Source organism: Varroa jacobsoni, unplaced genomic scaffold (assembly GCF_002532875.2).
Source record: "Varroa jacobsoni isolate VJ856 unplaced genomic scaffold, vjacob_1.0 scaffold_731, whole genome shotgun sequence".
NCBI lineage: Eukaryota > Metazoa > Arthropoda > Arachnida > Mesostigmata > Varroidae > Varroa > Varroa jacobsoni.
The window spans coordinates 67316-88512 of record NW_019213633.1 but is presented as its reverse complement, the minus strand read 5'-3'; the positions used below and the strand labels follow the sequence as shown (position 1 = coordinate 88512).

Below are 21197 nucleotides of genomic sequence, written 5' to 3'. Positions count from 1 at the left end.
GTCTGACGATGTCCAGTAAAAGTCCCGAGATAGAATAGGCAGGGAAGTAGTGTTCTTTTGCTTGTATGGGACCGCAGGGTGACGTGGCAGAGCCTGCTGCCGTCACGATCCTCCCTTCCTTAGCCTGGTATTATCGGACAACAGTCGCCTGAGGCCACGGACGTGTGAGGTGGATGTAAGGCGAAACAGAGAAGACACTACTTTGATCGGCGACGCCGGCTGTGGCAGTGCAGAGATATCGGGACCTCGGAGTCGAGGACACCAAGAGAACGATTTTGGTACGACGCAACAGCATACGAGCTCACACTACGCGACAATGTCGCTTACTCGGTGGCCGATGAAGAGAGATTCGCTGCTGTAAAGCACCCCATTTTTAGGGAGTAGAGGGTCAGAAGGACTATCACGTTCACATTACTCAAGTCTAATACTACCTTTCCTAACGTTCAACACGACGTTGCTACAATATCTACTACATTCTTTTTCGAAGTTCCATAGACACTCGTCCATAACGTGCATAGTCGTACATAACTAGACACGAGCACATGGACAACAGCACGTTGGAACGATACACGTGCGGAGCCCAAGAGTAGTTAAACGCCTACCAACATTTCTGTGTTTCGTCTCCAACTTCTACCAACCTACCGCAGTTCTAATTCGCGCCGGACAAGCCTAAAGACACAACTCGCTTGCGTAACTTCTTGGATCGCTCTCACCTTTGAATTTTCAATCAGCCATAACAGCTTTTCCTTTTCCTGGGCCGTGGCATTGAACTACTGCAGTATTGCTAAACTTTACGCTGCAACTTGCATAGGGATCTAGTTGACTGCCGGTTGCCGACTGGCGACCTAACGGCTTTTTTTAAACCTTTTTTCCTTTTTCAATTTTATTAGTCCTGTGCGATTTGTGGCAAGCTCCAGCCTTAACTTCGTTTCCACAGTCGTTCCAGCTGGTCCGCTAAACAGGCTGGCTTTAATTCCAGACAAAAGCACGCGGCATTTCGGTCCTATCAAAACCTAAACATCCGGACAACGTGCGATCTTTGTTATCCCTTTCTTGAGGCGGGCATTGATCGCAGGTCATCATCGTCTTTGCTGTCGTCAATTCCGAAAAAATATTTCTGACAATCACCATGGCATGTAAGTGTTCGTGCTACGGGGCATTTTAGTTAACCGTACGACTTGGGTCTAATTGAATATGTTCTACGTATCTGAAAGTTTGATATCTCTGTCTTTGTCCGATTTATTTACGTCTCTTGCTAGAAATGCATGGTTGTTTCCGTAGCCGCTTCTTTTGCACTTGTGGCATCCCTGTAACGTGCGGTCGTTTCACAATAGCGCTCCCATGGAATGGTTGGAACGAGGACGGGGGAAGTTTCAATTGTCGCGGCCTGGTAAGCCTTGGTGATCCTGACAGCCGCTATTCTTTATATTTTTCTTCAGCTCGTGCTGATTGGTTTTGACAACTAAGGCCATTCGCTATTAAATAGATGCCAAGTACAGGACGGCTGATTTGCTACTCGAATGAGAGCTTTATTTGCGGGACCTATTGTTGGCATCAATCTGCCCAATTTGTTAATTACTATTCGTACATCAAGACGTCAGGTTATTATCCAAAACGCCACCGAAGTTTCTAGATCTATCTAAGGTGTCCACTATGTATAATCTATACTTGTTCACACCTAGCTTTATGCTAACTAGTGCGAGGATGATGCCACCTTTCTAATATTCTCTATAGCGCTACCCTCACAAAGCTTCCTGTATGGCCTTACTGAGCTCTCGGATCCATTTAAGTCAGACATTACACACACGTTGGGCTGTATTTCAAGAAAGTCTTCCCGAACGTTTGACTATAGCAATCTTTGGCGTCTGGCGTTGAGGCAGTAATCGTCTTGTTGAGCTTAACGCCGCATGAGATAACATATCACGACACAACAAAATTCTACGGGATTCACTTATAGAAAATGGCAGCTCCATCATGTACAGACATGCCGAGAGTACTGCCTGTTTTCCCGCATGTTTATCCAGTGTTCCAAAGCAGAGTGTCATTCAAAGTCAGCACTTGCAGCTTATCGATCAATTAACCTTGTTCGCGGTACGTGATTGTTTGAATGAGAAACATACGGGGAAGATACTATACTAAAGATTGGAGTGGAATGTTGACTTAAATGTTGGCCTGTGGAGTTGAAGTCTATTGCTCATATGAGGTTCAATTTATTCACCGTAACTGACGAATACATATTGTTGTCGAATACTTAAAAAGATCGTTTGCTAAGGATTGCGAGAACTGTTTTTGTCGGCTTAGTTTATGCTCACTACATTACTGTGTCTTGGACTCGTCTGTCCTGTATTCACTTTATCGATAGGACAGATTCGAAATTAATACCTATCCTTTTGACAGTGCCGAGGAGCAAACTCATAATAAGTGTTACGCGGCTTTAGCATGTTTTCGATCTTAAACATTGAATTTTCCTTCCTTTATTCGTATCGTCTTTTCTCAGCAGTACTGATTATATCCGTGCGCCTATTACTTCCCTCAGTTTTCGCAGTATCATTTCTGGCAAGCCAGTGAACAAACTTGTACTATTTTCTGCTGCTTAAATCCCTCACTTTTATTTCCCTCATTGCATATTAGGCTGCCCTGTCATTCATTTTTCAAACGGATCCTGCACCGGTCTGTTATATTAGACAGCCTGACTCTCGTTTAATAAATCAGCATCACTTATGAGAGGTGCGGTCTGTTTCAACTGCCCATACTTGTTATCACTTCGTCCCTTTATCCTTCCATGCCTAACGCTTCCTCAAGTGGCTGGCTTCGTCAATGTTGTTCCTTCGACACGATCAGGAAGACGGCTTCCAAATCGCTGGTAGGCACAGCAGTGAATCCAACCTTATGAATCTCAAATTGGGCATGAAGCTTGCACGCGTCCGCTTGCACAGCAGAACTTGTCGCTGATTTGTCAACATAAAGCCATCAAAAGCGACAACTTTACCCTGCCCAGATTTCAAACATTGGCATTTCATATCCCACCCTTCTTGCTGGTACCTGTACTATGCTCCCGAGAATCGTTTTGTTCGATGTTGCTTACCAAGAACAAGAGAAGCGATTTGTATAAGAGTTCAAATAGAGGTTGGCATGGGAGCAACCTCTCCTTCATTAGATCAGCTGCCACGTAGACTCCTGTCTGCCGAGTCTCGCTGCTTCAGATCATTAGACATAATAGAAGCAACAATTCGTTGCTAAAGTATCGAATTTTTCTTAGACCGGAAACGCAGAGTTTTCCCATTGCACTAACTTGTCGTGCAATTTTTTACTGGCCCTAGATCATAAATACAGTGACCCATTTCGGAAACGCTTAGTACGCCATGGAGTAGGAATGAACAAGCAATTTCTACAGAAGCTCGTCGTTTTGTCTTCTTCCTGCCAAGATAGACAAAATGGCAACAATGATCAAGGCGGCTAATCGGCGAGATATCATCAAAACGACTATCATGATGTATTAGTCATTGCAGTTTGCCGTATCTCTCGCAAAGGTGAAATCGATTACCTCGTCAATTACTCATTAATTCAATATTAAGTTAGTCTGTCCTTTTAATGATGCGTTGGATCGTTACAAAGGAAGCCTTTCATACTACTTGCTCGATAAGCTTGAATTTTATAAGGTCTTTTAGGGCTATATACAGGCCGCCTTCGGGCAGAGACAGTTCCTCTGGTGATTTACCATCTCTTTCCAGTCTAATCTAAGTAAAACTGACCCAGTACGAATTCGAATGCTGCTCATACTGCATCTCGTTATCCGTAGAGTGATCAGTTTTGTGTCTGTTCTACGATACCTGACACACTAAAGCGGTGAATGAACAGCTGTCCCGACATCTCTCCATGTTATTGAATATATAGGCGGGCTGGTAGAAGAAAAATGCATTTTTATTTGAACACAATTAGGGGTTAAAAATATATACTCAAACGCTATAATGTGCATTATTTTCATTTAACATAACACCAGTCGACATTTTCCTTGTTTGTCGCGTCTTGATGTAATGAAGAATCACATAAATCAGTGTTAAACAAGACGTCTTTCAAGCAGATTTTCTTTAAGTTGTACGCATTAGCTTCAAGTTTAGATATGAAGTTCCGCGCCTGCTTCATTCAATGCACGTTACCGCATCGAATAACTCGCTGCTGAAACGATATAAAATAATAACTATTTTCAGTGTATTTTACATCCTAAAAAATTTCCAAGCTTTTCTCATTCGTCAAGAAAGCGAAGCTTAGATCGGATTATTGTTCTTTAAAAAACTTAGTTTGCAATGATATATATTCTAAAATACGTATAACTGAATAAAAATTCAAATAAATAATTTATACATACACACACACACACACACTCACACATAGACACGCGCACGCACGCACGCCCGCACGCACGCACACCCACACCCACACGCACGCACGAACACACACAGACACACAGGCGTCCAGCATAGCCTTTTACCTAAGACGCTGATTTCCTAAGGAGTACCATATTTGATGCAATAAGGGTACCATGATAAAACCTTACTGTGGCAGCCATCTATTTATGTGAGAAAGAAACGAAAACAGTGGTGAAAGTTATGGTTGTTACATACAACTGAGTAAAGGAATAAACACAATATAACCACCTAGTATTCTACCACAAATCAAAACAGCTTAGCCAGACGCTAAAAACATGAGTAATTAGCAACCTGGACAATTGTCACTTTCATCAATACGCGTTTCTGTTCCCCGATTATCAGCTTACTTTTTCCCAGCTTGAACTCTACTGTAAGTTTATCTATCTTCCGCTTTTTCTCCACATCTCCCTGGACATAGTCATCAGTTAGCAATGAGTTCATATGGCGATAGTAAGACATTAGCACAAAGGTATAGTGAAGTAGTCGTTAGGGCCTTAATGAGGTTAATGGATCAACTGATCGACCCGTCAAGGAAAACACTTGTCCACTACATGCCAGATTGAGCTATCCACTAAATCCGACTGCTAACTAGTGCCGCCGCCACCTGTAGAGGAGAAGATACTCTGTTTGTCGAAACCCTTTTCCTCCACTGAGTGCTCAACGGTCAGAATGCTGTTGTCGTCCCTGTCCTGATCTTGCCTGAACTTGAAGGGCTGCCGTGTAGTGTTGCAGTAAAATACGACAAAGTGTTCGTGTTTGTCAAGCAAGTCTGACACGACAGAATCGGCGGGAGCGCGTTAACGGCTCTACTTAGTAGTCACTGAGGTGGCAGCTCTAAATGCTTCTTCTTGTCTCTCGTGTCCTGCGGTTCGTCTCCTGAACAAACACCCGGGTACAGCTACACCTATGGTAGCTTGTACTCTGACCATTCGAATCAGCCATCCTTAAGCTGTGTAGCCGGCCTGCCCCAGTTGCTGAAGCGGGGCAAATTAGATTCAAGCCTCGAGGCATTTGCCGATCGTGGAGAAAAGTTGTGCAATACCGTAGGATCGGGTCAAGTCTAGATGCTGTGCAACTGAACAAGTCGGTATTCGAGACTGTTCCTTTTAGAAAACTCACTCATTCTCCCCTTGTTGTTGCGGTTATTGTTACTGCAGTTATTGCTGTTGTCGTTGTTGTTCATAGAAGAAAATTCGACAGTTTTTCGGCCTTTCAGTGAGTGGTATGTAAGTTTACAACTCTTACCACTACTACTACAACAGCTACAACAGAATTCAGTAGTAGAAAAAAAAAAAGGTGCCAAACCGTGGTAACCTAGTACAATGGTATAGAAGGCATTTGAACTCGACGACCCTCGTTACAGACACAAACTTACAAAAGGGCTCCAACCTTGTAAGAGACGATGCGCGTGTTATGAACTGAACGGTTACACAATGACCGTACACTCTAAAGTTCAAGAGAAAATCAAAATACATAAGAATGTACAATATAAAGTTGCATTGACCGCAAGCGTTTCCTGTATAAGGACGGACAAAAGCGACTGGCTATATAAATTTGTCGTTTCAAAAGAGCCTTTCTAGGCCCGCAGGGGCTTGTCAAAAGCGCGTTCGCGTGCGATGTCCATTCGATTGGAAAGCGTCCATATACGATATAGTTACAGCAAGACGTTTGTTGTCTTTAAGATCTATATAACAGGAAAGATAGCATAGACGCCTTCCTTGAGCATATGACGTTCCGTGTTACTACCCACCGATGTACACGTAACATATCCTTTTACTGCAGACGTCGAGAAGCTTTCGAGGTCACGCGGGCTTTGATTTATATTTACATTTATGTACAGACACTCGATAATTGGCGCTGGTTGCGAATGCGTGATGTTATATAAGAAAAAGAAGATGGAAGTATTTCTAGATACTTAGTTCATTTAGGTCCGTTTATCTGAGTTTATTGGTTGTGTTTTTACCTCGCCTTCGAAATGTCTTTTGAGAAAGCTGTACCGCCAAGACCCAGCCGTATATTTATCCTAGGAGAAATACGAGATTGTACGTATACATTGTAAAAACTGTGCGTGCCGTGGCGGAAAACAATGCATAGCATTGTGAATCTTTAGATTAGATGTTTTACGTAATGAGCTTGTAAAAAGCTTCAATAAAAACGAGAAACACTTGGTACGCTATCTTGAACAGATTGAGGCATGTCATCATCGTCAGCAGCGGTAACAATAACAGCAACAACGAGCATTACGACAAAAGATTACCGTGACTATTGCAATTACTGATAAACGGACCCTTCACATTAACCATCGGTACGTGCAGTCTATGCAACGTCTCATGCGATTTCCGTGAGTGACAGCTTGCAGTTTGTCAATCGAGTGCAAAAAGCAGATACTCCTTCTTACCACGTAACAAGTCAGCACTTCTGCCAGATAAAACAAATGCCAGCCGTGTTGATCCAAGTAGTAACCCAAATGTCGGCCCGAGACCCGGCGCGTCTCAAATCACGGCACCGCCATTTCGTGCAGATTAGTGGCTTAAGTGCGTCGCCGCATGAGCATGTATGCACAATGCTCCGAGCCGAATGACGGGGTTTACGTGCTGAGAGGCACGAGTAAGAATGTTAGAGACCTGCAGCAGACGAGACGATTAGGAACGTGCAACAGATGCTGGTGAATCAATTGGTAGGAATGTGCGAGAGTAAACAACATCGAATTTTTCAATGATGTCTGGCTTCATGCTAATTTCAGCCGTCAAGCCCAGCTAGAATTCCCACCTCCATCCTATCAGATGCTTCGCAGACCATTAGGCCTACGATCCTCTTCACTCTTTAGCCTGAAATATCTATTTCTCTGTGCAGGTGTTTTTTCAACTTTTTCGTTTTACTTTAACGAAATATTCCATTTTTATGTACCGCCCCTAGTTCGACAGCTGAACCGTACCCTACGTGCTGTATCCCATTAATCTAGAGGTGCCAATCAGCAGTTTTGGTCTTCTGCCAATCGGGCCTAAAAGCGTTGTAGTCTAGGCTGTGTATTATATCGTTCTCGTTCCTTGCTCCTTTTGTGTATATAGATGCCATGAGCATGATTGAGGTACACTCTACAGATACTGTATTTGAAAGGACGAAAGTACTGCAACGGTTAAAAGGGCATGAAGGATACAAAATTGATTCCAATCGGACCTTACAACGACCATAGAAATCACTGTGGTTCTATAGGAGGAAATTTTTGCTCTTTGGTCAAAGCATTTGCACTTGTGTGTTACTACTCTATTGCGCAGTAATATAAAATTAAATTACAAGACCGTACACGAATTTTTGTTCGATCTACATTTTGCGGTACTACCGATGAGGCCGCACAATTGGCGGAGGTCAAACTTGTTTATGATGTCTTATTATATGCTTGACACCTATTAGTGAACAATTGTTGCTTCAACTAACTGTAACCTGCAAAAAATTCACTGGATAAGTACTTACATACTTGAAGTAATAACATTCAAGTGAAGCAAGCACATAGACGATAATCTATCTAAAACTGTGGAAAGCAATCATCCAAATTTAGTTAAATTATAAGACCATTACATTTATTATGTCTTTCAAAGCAGATCTTGAATAAATTCACAGAGGCTTAAACATACGGAGCGCAGCTTATAACTGGTTGCGACCAATATTGCCTGTATTTGGCTTTTTAGAGACTGCGGAAACGTAAGTTTATCGTAGTGATCTGTAAAAGGCAACTTAGTACTATTCGTAAGTACGTTAAGAATCAAATCAGCTGATCAAACAGGACCCAAAATAAATTCTAGATGAAGATTGTAGAAAGGATGTAACATATTAGAAGTGCTTGATTTTTACGGGAATACCAACAAGGAGCTTTAGGATGACAAGGGACTAGATCGTTGAAAATTAGCAATTAACGAATCATCTATTAAACAGTTCCGCGGTTTTTTTTTGTACGCGTCTCTCTAATAAATGTTAATAACATTAACTGTAATTTAACATTCTGAAAGACATCTCTTGTGATCCTTATGCTTCCGGATAACTACTGCCCAGTGAGCAAGCTTGATCGCCCCCTGAAATTTTTTAAAATTTCAATCGCGATCTTAGACAAAATTTTGCATGGGTTACTAAGAAAATCTAGGAAAGTTCGCTGTATTGACAGAAATCCTAATTACAGATATATGAGCTGAGGCTGATTTTGAAATCTACGAAACTGAAATAAAAAATTGTTCGATATTAAGGTTACCCATATGAGAGATGCAAGTACGGTCAGACCCAGAGACCGTTAGAAATAATCGAACTAGTGGTGTGTTTGCACTAAAAATGATCACATAAACAAAGATGGGCTCTTGTGGACAACCATTTTTCGATTGAATATGCTCGTTTAATTTTTACTAATTCGCTAAAAAATATTTGTCACATCATCGCTTGATCACGTTAATAACATACACATTTTTAATCTTTCGGACAGCACATGATAGCAGCTCTTCCAGACAGCATCATAACCCCACCGAGACATTACATCGTCTGTGCAAGTCCGATTCTGTACCGCTCAGTTGATGTTCAGCCCTTCTCTCTGATCGGCGGCCCTCTCCACATTTATACTGCCCTCTCCACGTCGGTTCTCCGATCCTGTGGCCCCCTTGATCAGCACACTGATGCTCGCAGCCATTGTATCCGCCGGGATTTTGACGTTTGTCCTGCTGCACTGCCAGCAGCAAATTATGCCTACAGAAGGCCACGTTCTAGGCATTGCAGATGTTGCAGCTTTTTTGCTTTCTCTGTAAAAGTAGGCTTGAGAGGCACAGACAGGCTATAGCCAGGTGAATAGCGAACCCTTCAGAATGCTTCGATATAACGGGTGGCAGTCGCGAGTTGCGACCAGCATTCCGCGCCATTAGGTGAACTGGTAGTGTCGGTATCTAACAAAACTTTGATGAGAAACATAAAAAATAGTTGTGTGTGATGGTCTCGGGTTGATCAGGATTAAGTCTTTACATTAAATCGTGCAGCACCTATACGCCGTTGTATATGATGACATCACGATGATGCGCACCCTGACAAGGATTTCTAATTAATCTCATCAAGGAAGATATCGTTTGGGGTTCGAAGTGTCGATGTTCGTTACCCAATTGGGAGTTGAGTTCGATACGGATATAAACAAGTGTATAGACCCGAATGAAGGGACGAGCTACAATAGCTGCTTAAGCAAAGTGATTAATTATCATTCTGGCTGGCCTATTAAAGGCGAAAAGCAAAAAAGGACTTCGGACAATTGTGTATAGTGAGGTGAATCATGCGCGATAAACTAAAAATGTCGCGACGACAGCAATATTTGCTGTCTGTAACGAGTAGCCTTGATCGGACAATGTTCAGCAAACGGCGATCTGCTACAGGGACTGATTTGAGGCTATGCACGTTAATGGTGATGATTGGTTTGATCGTGCATGTTTTCGGTATCTGTTGCGAACTAACGACGCTGGCAAGTGCATCTCGTGTGTACGTCGATTCTAACGATAACGCCTACCGAGGGTTAGTTATTGCAATATCTCCAAAAATCAAACCGCATCATGGCAAAGTTCTTATACCAAATCTTGAGGTAAGTAAACATTTAATCGGAGGAAAGTTATTGTGGTACTACTATACATGCTTGGCGATCTTCAAGAGGCTGTTTTCGCCCAGCTTCATGGTACTGTGTTATACAGAAGTAAAATAAATTCCGGCAAAGCTTTAGCTATAAATTCACTTGGCACGTCCATTCAGCTCATAGTCCTGCGTTTTCATTCTTCTGTAACAGCTGTACGTTAAGAAAATACCAAAATAAGCCGATATCTTCTATATAATTATATATACTTCGGCAAACGTTTGACTCCAAATTGCGAAATTAGCCATGTAAAAAACAATTAGCGTCGCGGTACGCCGTCTTGTTCCGTCTCGCCTAAAACACTAGTACCGGCAAATGCGGAAAACGATACGCGCACTTAATACCATTACTATTCGCCGGTTGACTGGGTTCTGGGGTTGTACTTCGTGGACGCTGGAAGCTCACAGCGGCTATCAGCACTAGAGAAATAACAACCACCAGAAAAGCAACAAGAAGAACAGCCTCGAACACAATAACGATGAGCCGACTACGGTGATATTGGCCAACAAATCACGTGTTTCCTAAAATTATTTCGCTGGCGACAGATTTAACACGCTCGATGAAGGGAAACACTCGGAGAGCGTCGGACGTGAGGCCGAAGTGCATGTAACTTTGCTGATAGTCAGGCGATGATCATGAGCGCATATGAAGGCAGAAGGGTTTAGGAGAAATCTGCTATACAAAAACACTTAACTTGTCCTTTACTAAATTGATGATTAGAGTTCAATATGGTTCTGAATTTAACTCATGCTTCTGTTTAAGTCGAAATCGCTTCAAACATAGGCAAAACAAGTTTAATATTGAGCTTGCGACATCCGTATTACTATTTCCACTGGCTTCTTTCAATTCATCGGCTGGATATCTCGTTGAGTAATCGATCGAACACTTATGCTTTCCTATACTTCCATAGCATCGGATTGCATTTATATATAAAAATTTTAATTTTTCGTCAAACAAAATCTAGTTCTGTAATCTTCCAGCCACATAGACGTGTGTCAGCGTAAATGCTGGTCAAATGGGAATCCTAATGCTAGCGCTGATTAGTTTCAAATTTTACGCCCTTTGCTCCTAGGTTACGGAAATGTTAATTACATGTCAAAACAAATGCTGAAATTGGGGGCTGACCTTATTAATAACTAACTTCGCAGCGAGAACAACGAACAATGACTACTACGTCAAAACAAAGACGAAAGGGCTCATGCTACATACAATAACATTGTAAAATTAAATCGTAACTTGCGTAAAGTGTGCGTCAAGTCAATAGAAGGACGATCCATAACTTGGCGTTTTTCAAAAACCATGCGGCAACTAAAGTATTAGAAGCGGAACAGCTATCGTCTGTCCAGTGTTAAACATGTCTGAGCGAAGATAAACAATCGGCATTATTATTTGAATCGTTGTAAAGAGACAAACAAAGCAGGTTGTCAACATTAATGAAAAATATAAATTTGCGATATAGCAAATTTGCTGGTCTTCATTAGTGCATAGGGTCGTTTGTTTACATATAATTAGCAATTCGTAGATACTTACCTTAGTACAAGCTTAGTTCATAAAGTAAAATCAATATTTAATTTATCGTCGATATCGGTTGAGCGTCGAAGTAAACACTAACGGTATAGAATAGTGTTCATCGCATAATTATCATAGAGGTACCTATTCAACTTATGTTCAAACTTGCATATATTCGAGCATATATATCCTTCACAGTGCATATACATAGTGTGAAGTCCGACCTAAATGTTCAGCCTAGCGTTGCAAAGCGTTATCGTGTAGTGTACATAATTGTCAAAGATATGCCGTTACCGATATGGGTAAATGACCAACTCATCAAAACGAGGACGCAAACGTTTGATCACTAGTATCAGTAGTAAATATAACGATGTCCATGGTAGGACTAGAATTAGTTTTTTTTTTTTTTGTATTCGTTGCGTTATTCCGTTGATAATATTCACTAGCTGGCTTTTCAGTGACGAGCTATATAAGATAAATTGATCTCAATGTAATAGACTCTTCATGGTAGACCGCGTTCTAACTTCGTACTTCCTTTATATCGTTACTTAATGATTCCGTTTTGCTTTACGACAATAATCGTATAGAATTTCTATATACGCATACGTACGACGCCAATACGTTGTACGTCTGCACAAAATGTCTTTACCGAACGAATACTTTTTCCACAAGCTCCAATAAGAACACAGCATGTGAACCGGATGCAGAAGTCAGTTCGAAATGCTGCAATGTCCAAAGCCCCAGCTCGTACGGCTGAAATTATTTGCTTATAGCACAACTCGTCACTACGTATTTATACAAAATCGATACTGTGCGACCGTCATATTACTTGTTATATATCTATTTTTAAAGGTCACATGAGTAACAAAAAGCTTAGTTAGCTTATTCTCGAACTATGCTACCCGCTATCAGCAGTTCATACTGTTGACTGTAGTTGTCGGGGTTAGTCTAGATTGAGGGTCGTTATACGGAGTTTGCTGTAAGGGGGGTCTGGATAGGGGCGGAAAAAACGGAGGCAAAACGCGGGGTAGGTCACCTACCATTCAGGCGCGTGGTTAGTTAAAACAAGTTCGATAGATGATCTTCTTCCACGAAGAGTTGGACCACTGACTGCTCCTTGAGAGCAATAGTGCGTTCCATTCAGCCTATCAGGGGCAAAGGTTCCCAGTTGGATGGCAATATTTCGATTTTAAGTCACGCTAACCCGCTGCAAAGTATCACAAACGCTTCCGTCCTAGCCACTGCTGCCGCGACCTGCACTTCGTTGTTATACCTTGACTCGTTCCTCTGCAGAAAATAGAAAGGCGTCGTGCACCGTGTTTATCTACCACATAGCTTGCACTCGTGCCATTATCCATAACCTAGTAGCTGATTGGAGCTATTTCAAAGAGTCCAAAATTGCCTAGTAATAATAGCAGCTCAACGTATGTTTACTTTAACATTCTGATGAACGATCTTTCCTCAGCCAGTAATGGGCGAGTATATTGACATACTATAAACGTACGTGAATAGGGCGAAGGAGCAATAGGACAGCGTACAGGCCAAATAAAGGATCTAGTCAAATTCTCGCAAAAAACAGTGCAACTTTTGTAGTGTTTGAAATTTTCACAAGTTTTGGTTAAAACAATTAGTTAGCCACAAATACTCATCCTGCTTGTAACGTGTCTATCATTCGCCCATTTCCGCGTAGGCCGTAAGTCCTGTTTACCTAGGGCGAGATGCAGAGGTCCATTTCGATAACTATTGATCTATGAGCAGCGTTTTGGGACTGTTGTTGGATTACTATCTCAGTCGGTATTTAGTTGTTGACCACGCTTTCCATGTTTTCTGTCAAAAGTATTAGCTACGTAGTTCTTTTCTCGTTCGACAGTCGCTTAAAGTGTCTAGGCAATTCGACTTGGCCGATTTACAGCGAAACCTTAAGTGTGTTGTTTACTTGCCATATCGACTTGGGCTGGTCAACTTTGAGCGAAGGTTAAGCTGGACACACTGTGATCAGGATCGACTGGTTACCGTGCAAATGCGATCGTTCCCCTATGGGGAACGTTTGGCTACCTGCGAACACCCGCCTACCTTAGCCTTTGTGCTGAGTGCGTGTATATATGAAAACGTCAGTAAATTATTCCAAACCTGCCAGGCGCTTGGCATTTAGCGCTAATATTTATACCGCTCTGCTTTAGGTCAATGCAAGGATCAGCGTAGTAGGGAAAAATCGACGTTGTTGCTGGCGTCGAAACCTGTTGGTTTAACGATAAGTCTAAGTGTCCTTTAATCGGGCAGAAAAAAATATTGTATTTCAGCCGATGCAATTCTAAATTTGCGGTTGCTTAAGATTTCGACGAAAAAAAACAAGATTATTTAGTAGCTATTCTATGGTGAACACAGAAAGGGGGAAGTAAGATGGACTTGATATACGTATATGTACAACATCGTTGATAGGAACCTTCAAGCTATTTTCATACTCAAGCATAGAAGTCCTGCGATCCAGTGCACCCCTTTGGTGGCCTAGGAACAATAATAATAAAAATTATTGTTATTATTACCAAATGTACGTGCTTTGATCGTTTCTCAGGCAACATTAAACCTTTTAGCAATTACCTCTGAGTCTTTTCGTAAAATGTTGTCTTTTTTGTCCAAACGAATAGTAGTTGTCTTCAGCTTTTGTCTCTTCTTCGGGAAGTGTGGTTAATTGAGCCGAAAAAATCCACCTTCTCTTAATACACTACAAATACAGTCAACTAACGAGTACAGCAACTTCATGCCTACTAAAACTTGCCAGCAACGTTTCGCCGCGGCCATCTTCGCCCTTTATCCATACCAACCAACTCATCATCTTCCAAGTCAACTGCAGCTTCTTCCCCTGGCTCATATCTTTCGTCTTACTCCTTCACTAAAACGAAAATGCGTCTAGTACCCTTGCCCACGCCGCCCCCGCTGCAGCTATGCTATTGATAGCATTGTTGTTATTGCCGTCGTCGTCGTCGTCGTCGCCGTTATCGTTGTCGAAGTTGCCAACCAGCGCTTGAACTCATCTTTCCTATCTGCTGAGTCGTACGTTTCGATCTATAATAGCTTGTTTTATGTTCAAAACTGTGTCCTTCCGTCGCTATGTGGCTGGCTCTTACGGGAGCTCGTGCTAGACGAGGACGCTGTTAACGACAGCGGCAACATCGAGGCTCGCCCTTCCGTTTTCGTCATTGCTATCCGTAGTTTCTCTGCGGCCTTTGATGCCTTCCCTTAATGGCACGCCCTCTTTCCGCTACTTTTTCTTCGTCGATTTTTTTGCAGACACAGACCGAGTCAAACAGAAGGAAAGACGAACGATAAGAACGAAAGTAGTATGCGAAGAAGACGACGCAACACTGCCACTGCACTCCCACCACCGAAGCCGTGATAACTAGCTTCTGTAGCTAGAAATGTCATTACAAGAGCAAAATTAGCAGCCGACGCAGAAGACGGTGCTAGCTATAGCAGAAACAGCAATCTTCTGCGGAAGCGCCTTTGCCACCAACTTTTACCTTCCAAAAGGTAGCTTCTTCGTCTCCTTAAACGCACTGATGCTCTCTGCGGCTGGTGTTGTCGTGTCCGTTTGTTTCTGCCGCTTCTCATGCCGTCATTGCTTCGGGCATTTTGGTAACAGGCGTCAGCGCCCACCGCCGAAGTTAGTAGAACGGTCGGGTGATCTTGTGCGGGCGCGCGTGCAAATGACGCTGGGCCAACCAATGATAGTAGAAGGCTAACGGCGAACAAAAAAAGTCGTGGCCAAAGAGAATAACATAGGCAAACAATACGGACTGCCGCGAGACACCGAATCCAAGCACACATAAACATAGCAGCGTTCACTGAATATTAGACAGAATAAACCGGCAACCGTGTCGCGGTAACAGCAGTAGGAATAACAGTCGAGTGAAAGAGACTTCGAGACAGAGTAGTATATAGTAGAGCCAAAGTAGGGGCTGTAAAGAGGAGAAGTTCTCCTCTTCGCCTAATAAGTTCTCCTGCTGATGGAAATAACGCTGTTGTTGAGTGCGACGTGGAGTACTAATACTGCTATTGCTAAGGCAAATGCCACAATCTCTTATTTGCTCCTATGGCTAAGTGCTGAGAAATATGGACAAAGCACACACCTTGAAAAGTTTAAATTCTATGAGAATATGTATATTATAGACCTGTGGAGTAGAGCAAGAGGTTCCCTAATTTTTAGCTTGTTAGGTAAAGTCAAGGTAAAATAGACTCAAACGTTTACTTGTTCCATAGCTTTATTTATATATTATACATTGGTCTCAAGCCGACAAGAGCAGGAGGAGCTGACGCTTTGAGCTATATGATTGTTTAACTAAAGTGGTACTCTTCCTATTGCTATATATATGAAGTGCTATTTCTACAGATCGTTTACCTAACACTAGGAGTTCTGCTTTTTTTTTTTTTTTTTTTTTTTTTCAGGTTACTTTCTCGATGTGCAGTTGAATGCTTCCATTAAGAGACCTGCTTAAGCGTTAATGTGATAAGAAGGTTTTCAATAGAATGATTTTGACGGCATCATTCTGTGCCCAGTGAATAACGCGTGTAAATATCGCTGACACCCCACTGTTACAATTTGTACGGAATTGATTATTACTGGCTCAAACTGATCATTGTAAGTTTCGATCGATTATACAAGGGGCACAACAGTATTAAGGAAAGTTGAGTTATCCTAGCTGAACACTATAGGTTGTCCCTATAGATCCATCATTTTGCAAGGACAGCAGAAGCTTTTATGGTCAATTGTACTCATCAGTATATTTCGTTAGCTGGCCTTAGCATTTGAGATCCAGTTGAAAGGAATATTTTTTCCGCTATTGTCACTTTGCTTAGTAAACAAATATTTATGTTTTGCAGTAATATAAGTGTTGCACATCCAGCTACAAACAAACGCCACCCATTAGAACTTTACTAATGAGAATAAAAACACCATTCAAATGAAACTAATGCTATGGAGTACCATGCAAACAAACACTACCTTCTATTGATTTGGTTGCATTCATCGATCAGCTATCTAGCCGAAACTACAGTCTTTCGTCGCTCACAAAAAAGCCTCATCACAACCACAGGCTACACTGACATGGCCAAGGCTCCCTCAGTCGTCGTTAGTAATTACAGCAGAAATAAACTAAATGGCCATTCTACCGAATCCGCCAAACAGTGGCTAGTAGAATGTCACAGGCCTTCGCAGTGTGAGTAGATGAGCGATGATAGGCCGTTTCGCATGATGAAGTACTAGCTATAATACATGACACTATTGGCGCCTTTCTTCCGCTCCTTACTTACCACTACTAATTACAACCGCGATATTGACAACCATTACTGATTACTACAGTGGTATGAGAATAGCAGTTATAGGCAAAGCCACTTGCCCCTCTCTCGTTTTGCTTCTTGGGTCGTCCATCGATGCTTTTGTCGCCCCTTTTTTTCTTGTCCTTTTATGTAGGGTTGTGCCAGCAAAAACGGAGATCTTACGTTCATTGCTCGCCCGTGCCAACAACAGCCATTCTCGGGATAATAGTCAAAAGGTAGGGCAAGTGCGAGGAACAATTGCTTCTAGCTCAATTATCGGCGCTAACTGGCCATAAGTCGTCACGCTGACACGCTTGACGAACAACAGCCAACCCCCCAGAGAGCAGCACTAAAGGAAAACAGGCAGAAAGCGGTGTATCCCATCTCACCCCAACGAAGCACTTCGAACACCCGCTTATTCTATCCATCGGCAAGCTTATGCTTTTCGACTTTGGGTCTCCTCGACACCAAACGAACTCGTTCGTGTGCTTACCGCAGTTTTTACTGCGGCTGCTGGCGCTGCTGCTGCTTCTGCTGCTGCAGCTTCCGTTGCTGCGGTACAGGCGTTTTGTCAAGACGCCTTCTTGCCGACGTCGCTTGACTCGGCGGCTATACTAGCTGCTCAGATATGCGAGCAGAAAAATACGCTATCGATACGTCAAAGAGAGAGCTTCTTCGCCGTTGTACCGCTGTCACCACAACGAATGGCACAGCCGAGAAGTTGGCAGTAACGCAACGTTAAAAAAATAAATAAAACAAAAAATCGACAGACACCGATAATCTATATACGTGTTAATAACCACAACACCAACAGCAGTAATGGCAGGACTATGGTGGACGCTATGGTAGAAAAAGCAAGTAAACTAATGTATTTCTGTTCTAGTGCAGCCGTATAATATACAGTCAAGAATTAGCGCCGTTTCGACAGTTTCGTTGGATGACGATAGGCAGCTAATGACATGTCGCAGCGATTCAGAACGAAGCAAAATAGAACCGTCGGCTCGTTTTTCTGTTTATCTTTTGATCGTTCCTTGTTGTTATATGTGTTAAAGTTGATATCGTAAAGAAACGTTTTCTGTTTCCTCCAGCTTTCTGTGTCACGTGCTCTCTTTATAGTACAGCTCAACCTCACGGCCATCTCATCATTCCCTGTAGTTAGCAGTTGTTGCCTCAACAAATGATCGTCCCAATAAATGTGTCCGTGTCAATGGGTCAAGCATCGTCCGATCGCTGCCGTAGATAACACTGGATTGACGCTACCTATACGGCGGGAGAGGAGAGGGGAACGTGTACCACTGGGGGAGTTAGTGAAGGTTTGGGAGGAGTATTCATCAGAAACAGCAGCCATAACGGTAACCGAAGTCGCGGAAGAGACAATGGCCCCTGCGAAGCACTTTTGTTTTCTGCTAACCAAAGTCAACCAACGAAGCGGTAGAGACGCAAACACAATGGCGGCACAGTAACAGCTTCGAGTGGGAGGTGCAAGCTTGTGGGCCAATAGAATTGTCATAGCCGGTGAATTATAGTGGAAGCCTGACAACAAAATGAGGTGCCTTTGCGGTAATTGCATTAATGATTGCTATTGTCTTTTACTATAGTAATGCCGAAATAGCTAATGGACGTTAAACGAAATGCTTAGATAACGATTTTATCTAATTAAGTGTTTTAGATGTTGAGGTAGTAATTTCTAATCTATGCTAAACGCTGGTGAAATGAAGCACTCGATCGACTGTATTGAAGCGGCGTTGTTTGATTACAACATTTTCCTCGTTGTAAGACAAAACCTCAAACTACATTAATTTAGGCTTTGTAAGCGCACCGATTCGAAGAACGGCCAGGTGTTTGCTATTGAAAATCTCCATTGTTAAAACTACAGTGTCGATGATCAACAGTCAATGCATAGCCGGCAAAGTGAACAAGGTCCTACCGAACAGAGTCCACGCCTTATAGAAATGTAGTTGCGTTTTAGAGGTCGGCTGTTCTTGTTGACGCTATGAGCGACGTCGGTTAGGTTACGTTTAGAGAAATGAGGAAAAAAAAAGCTCGGTACTCTTAGGTAAACCCGATCAGACGATACGCTAGATCTGTGCGATTGCCGTCCGCGGAACGCAGCATTGCCAACCTTGATGTCGAATTTTCCCATCTGTACCTGTCGCATCTGAAATCGATGGAATTGTGTTAATTTTAGTAGATGAATCGTATCAACTAAGCGGGAATCGTATCATTTAACTAATATCAATTCAAAATATTTAGTGCAGAAAGATGATTAATAGGAAATGAACACATATGTTATACGTTTAATCTTGCACATCTGACACAGCCCGTATAACGCTGATGTAAAACTTTGTTTGGCAGTGCCGACGAGATAACGAGAGCAATACACTATCTGAACATAATATATTGCCCTTGGTACTTTGGATGTCGATTAGATAGCACCAATTCTTTGGTGGCTTTGTAATGGTATATACATTGTTAATATGATCTCATATAATCGTATGTATATTGCAGTATACCGAATGCGTATGGAACAATATGTCAGTGCGCTGAGGCGAAATCTCCAGGCGAAACTCCCTGCGACATAATTTCCCGATTCACTTATACATCTATAGGGTGCTGGTTGTAGCTCGCGGCGATTCCCCATGTTATTTACCTGATCGACGTGGCTTTTTTCGTTTACTGTGGCATGGTCTAGCGACGTTGGCGACAACGGAAGAGCCCAAAGTTGTTACTCCGTCTACCTGGGTTTATGAACATAGGTGAACCGATGGCTGAAGTCGTTGGCAGAGTTTGTTAGGCTGCCTGCTCCTCTGCACCGCTCCCGTCAATAGCTTCTGCTGCACAGAAAGAGAAAATGAACAAAAGGGAGGCTTTCCGCTTGACTGGCAGCATTTTTTCTCTCGTGCCTCGAAGTTCATATATACGTCGCATCCGCATATCTGTGTGCGGTTGTATTTCAATGCATCGATGTAGGTATAGTGTTTGTTTGTTGTATGCATCCGCACTAGAAATGCCACACTGGACGTGACCGGGTCAGTCTCGCCGTCCAGTTCGCCCAGAAACTCAGATCGATCAAATCGACGACCCACGGTGACCCAGATTAACTCAGCTGACGAAGGAGGAGCGACGAACAGCGGTAACAGTGATACCCCAAACTGTGCAGGCGAATTATTCGGAGCGAGATATACTGTCGATAGTGGCAGGGTCGAAACTGCGCAAATGGAAAGTTAATTATTACAGACAGCTCTACTGAGACATCGTTTACACAATGGATTTTATGCAGTCTATGAGTAATGTCCTTTTTCCGTTAGTCGCAAGTTTGTGGGCGAAATGGGGCAGGTGTGCGGTAGGATCAAACATAATTCCATTGGCAGGAGGAGACGGGTTCAGTGTTAGGAAGTGGGTGGACTTTTAATTTAGATTAGGATGCCTCAAGTGTTAACCTACCCCGTTTAAACTAGAAGCCCAATCTTATAAATGTACTCTTATGTGTTGCAAAGATATCTAATTAACAAGACGCTCGGGTAAAAGATCCGCCAATTGTGAACTAGTTTCCAGATGTAGGGTAAAATCATTTCGTCATATTGTACGTGCTGCATATCCAGCACAGTCACATAATTCCGAAAGCGGACGCGTCAAACGCAGACACTATTTGTCCGGTCCTCGTGTCAAAATACACGGAAGCAAATCAAGCGAAAGTTTGCTCGTATCCGCTTTCCCCCTCATGTTAACTTCGGCTGCCTGTATGATACGGTTTAGGTTTCACACTAGAGATACAAACGGCGTGCTGTTTGGTAGCAGCTAGCGTATGCACGTGTGCGCGTTCCTAAATTCGAGGGAGTCCATGTTCATAATCGTAGGCGAGAGGGAAGGGTTGTTTCGCTCCACATCAGACACCAATTGCGATCCGGAGAATCGATGAGCCATGACAAGGTAAATGATGTCGGTGGGTCATGTGATGTTCTCTGAGCTGCATAAAGCGTCATGAGCTAACTGAACTTACTTACACAGGCCGAATTTACTACTATACCTTCCGTTTCGTGGCTATGAATACGGTTAGAAATATCAAACATTAGAGAAACATTATTTCGTTATAAATTTGGATCCGGGAAGAGAACGAAATGCTACAATGTAGTTGTCGGTAACGGCGTATGCTGTAATGGCGCACCACTATGAAATGAGACGGATACAATTGATTCAAGGTCAATACGTCTAGAGGAAAAGGCAAATATTCTAGCCAACCTGACCGAAAAAAAGTGTAGAAAATTAAATCGGCTATTTCTTATCTGAACAGCGTCAGGCTTTCTTACTAC

General features: G+C 42.6%; 1 protein-coding gene across 1 annotated transcript in view; it reads left to right on the top strand.

Moving 5' to 3' along the window:
* Positions 1–8003: 8003 nt before the first annotated feature.
* LOC111263074 (calcium-activated chloride channel regulator 1) overlaps positions 8004–21197 on the top strand; it is a 50631-nt gene continuing 37437 nt past the window's right edge. Inside the window, exon 1 of the mRNA XM_086969445.1 lies at positions 8004–10020. Coding sequence (XP_086825571.1) covers positions 9718–10020 — 303 coding nt within the window. The 5' untranslated portion in view covers positions 8004–9717. The remainder of the gene's footprint in view (positions 10021–21197) is intronic.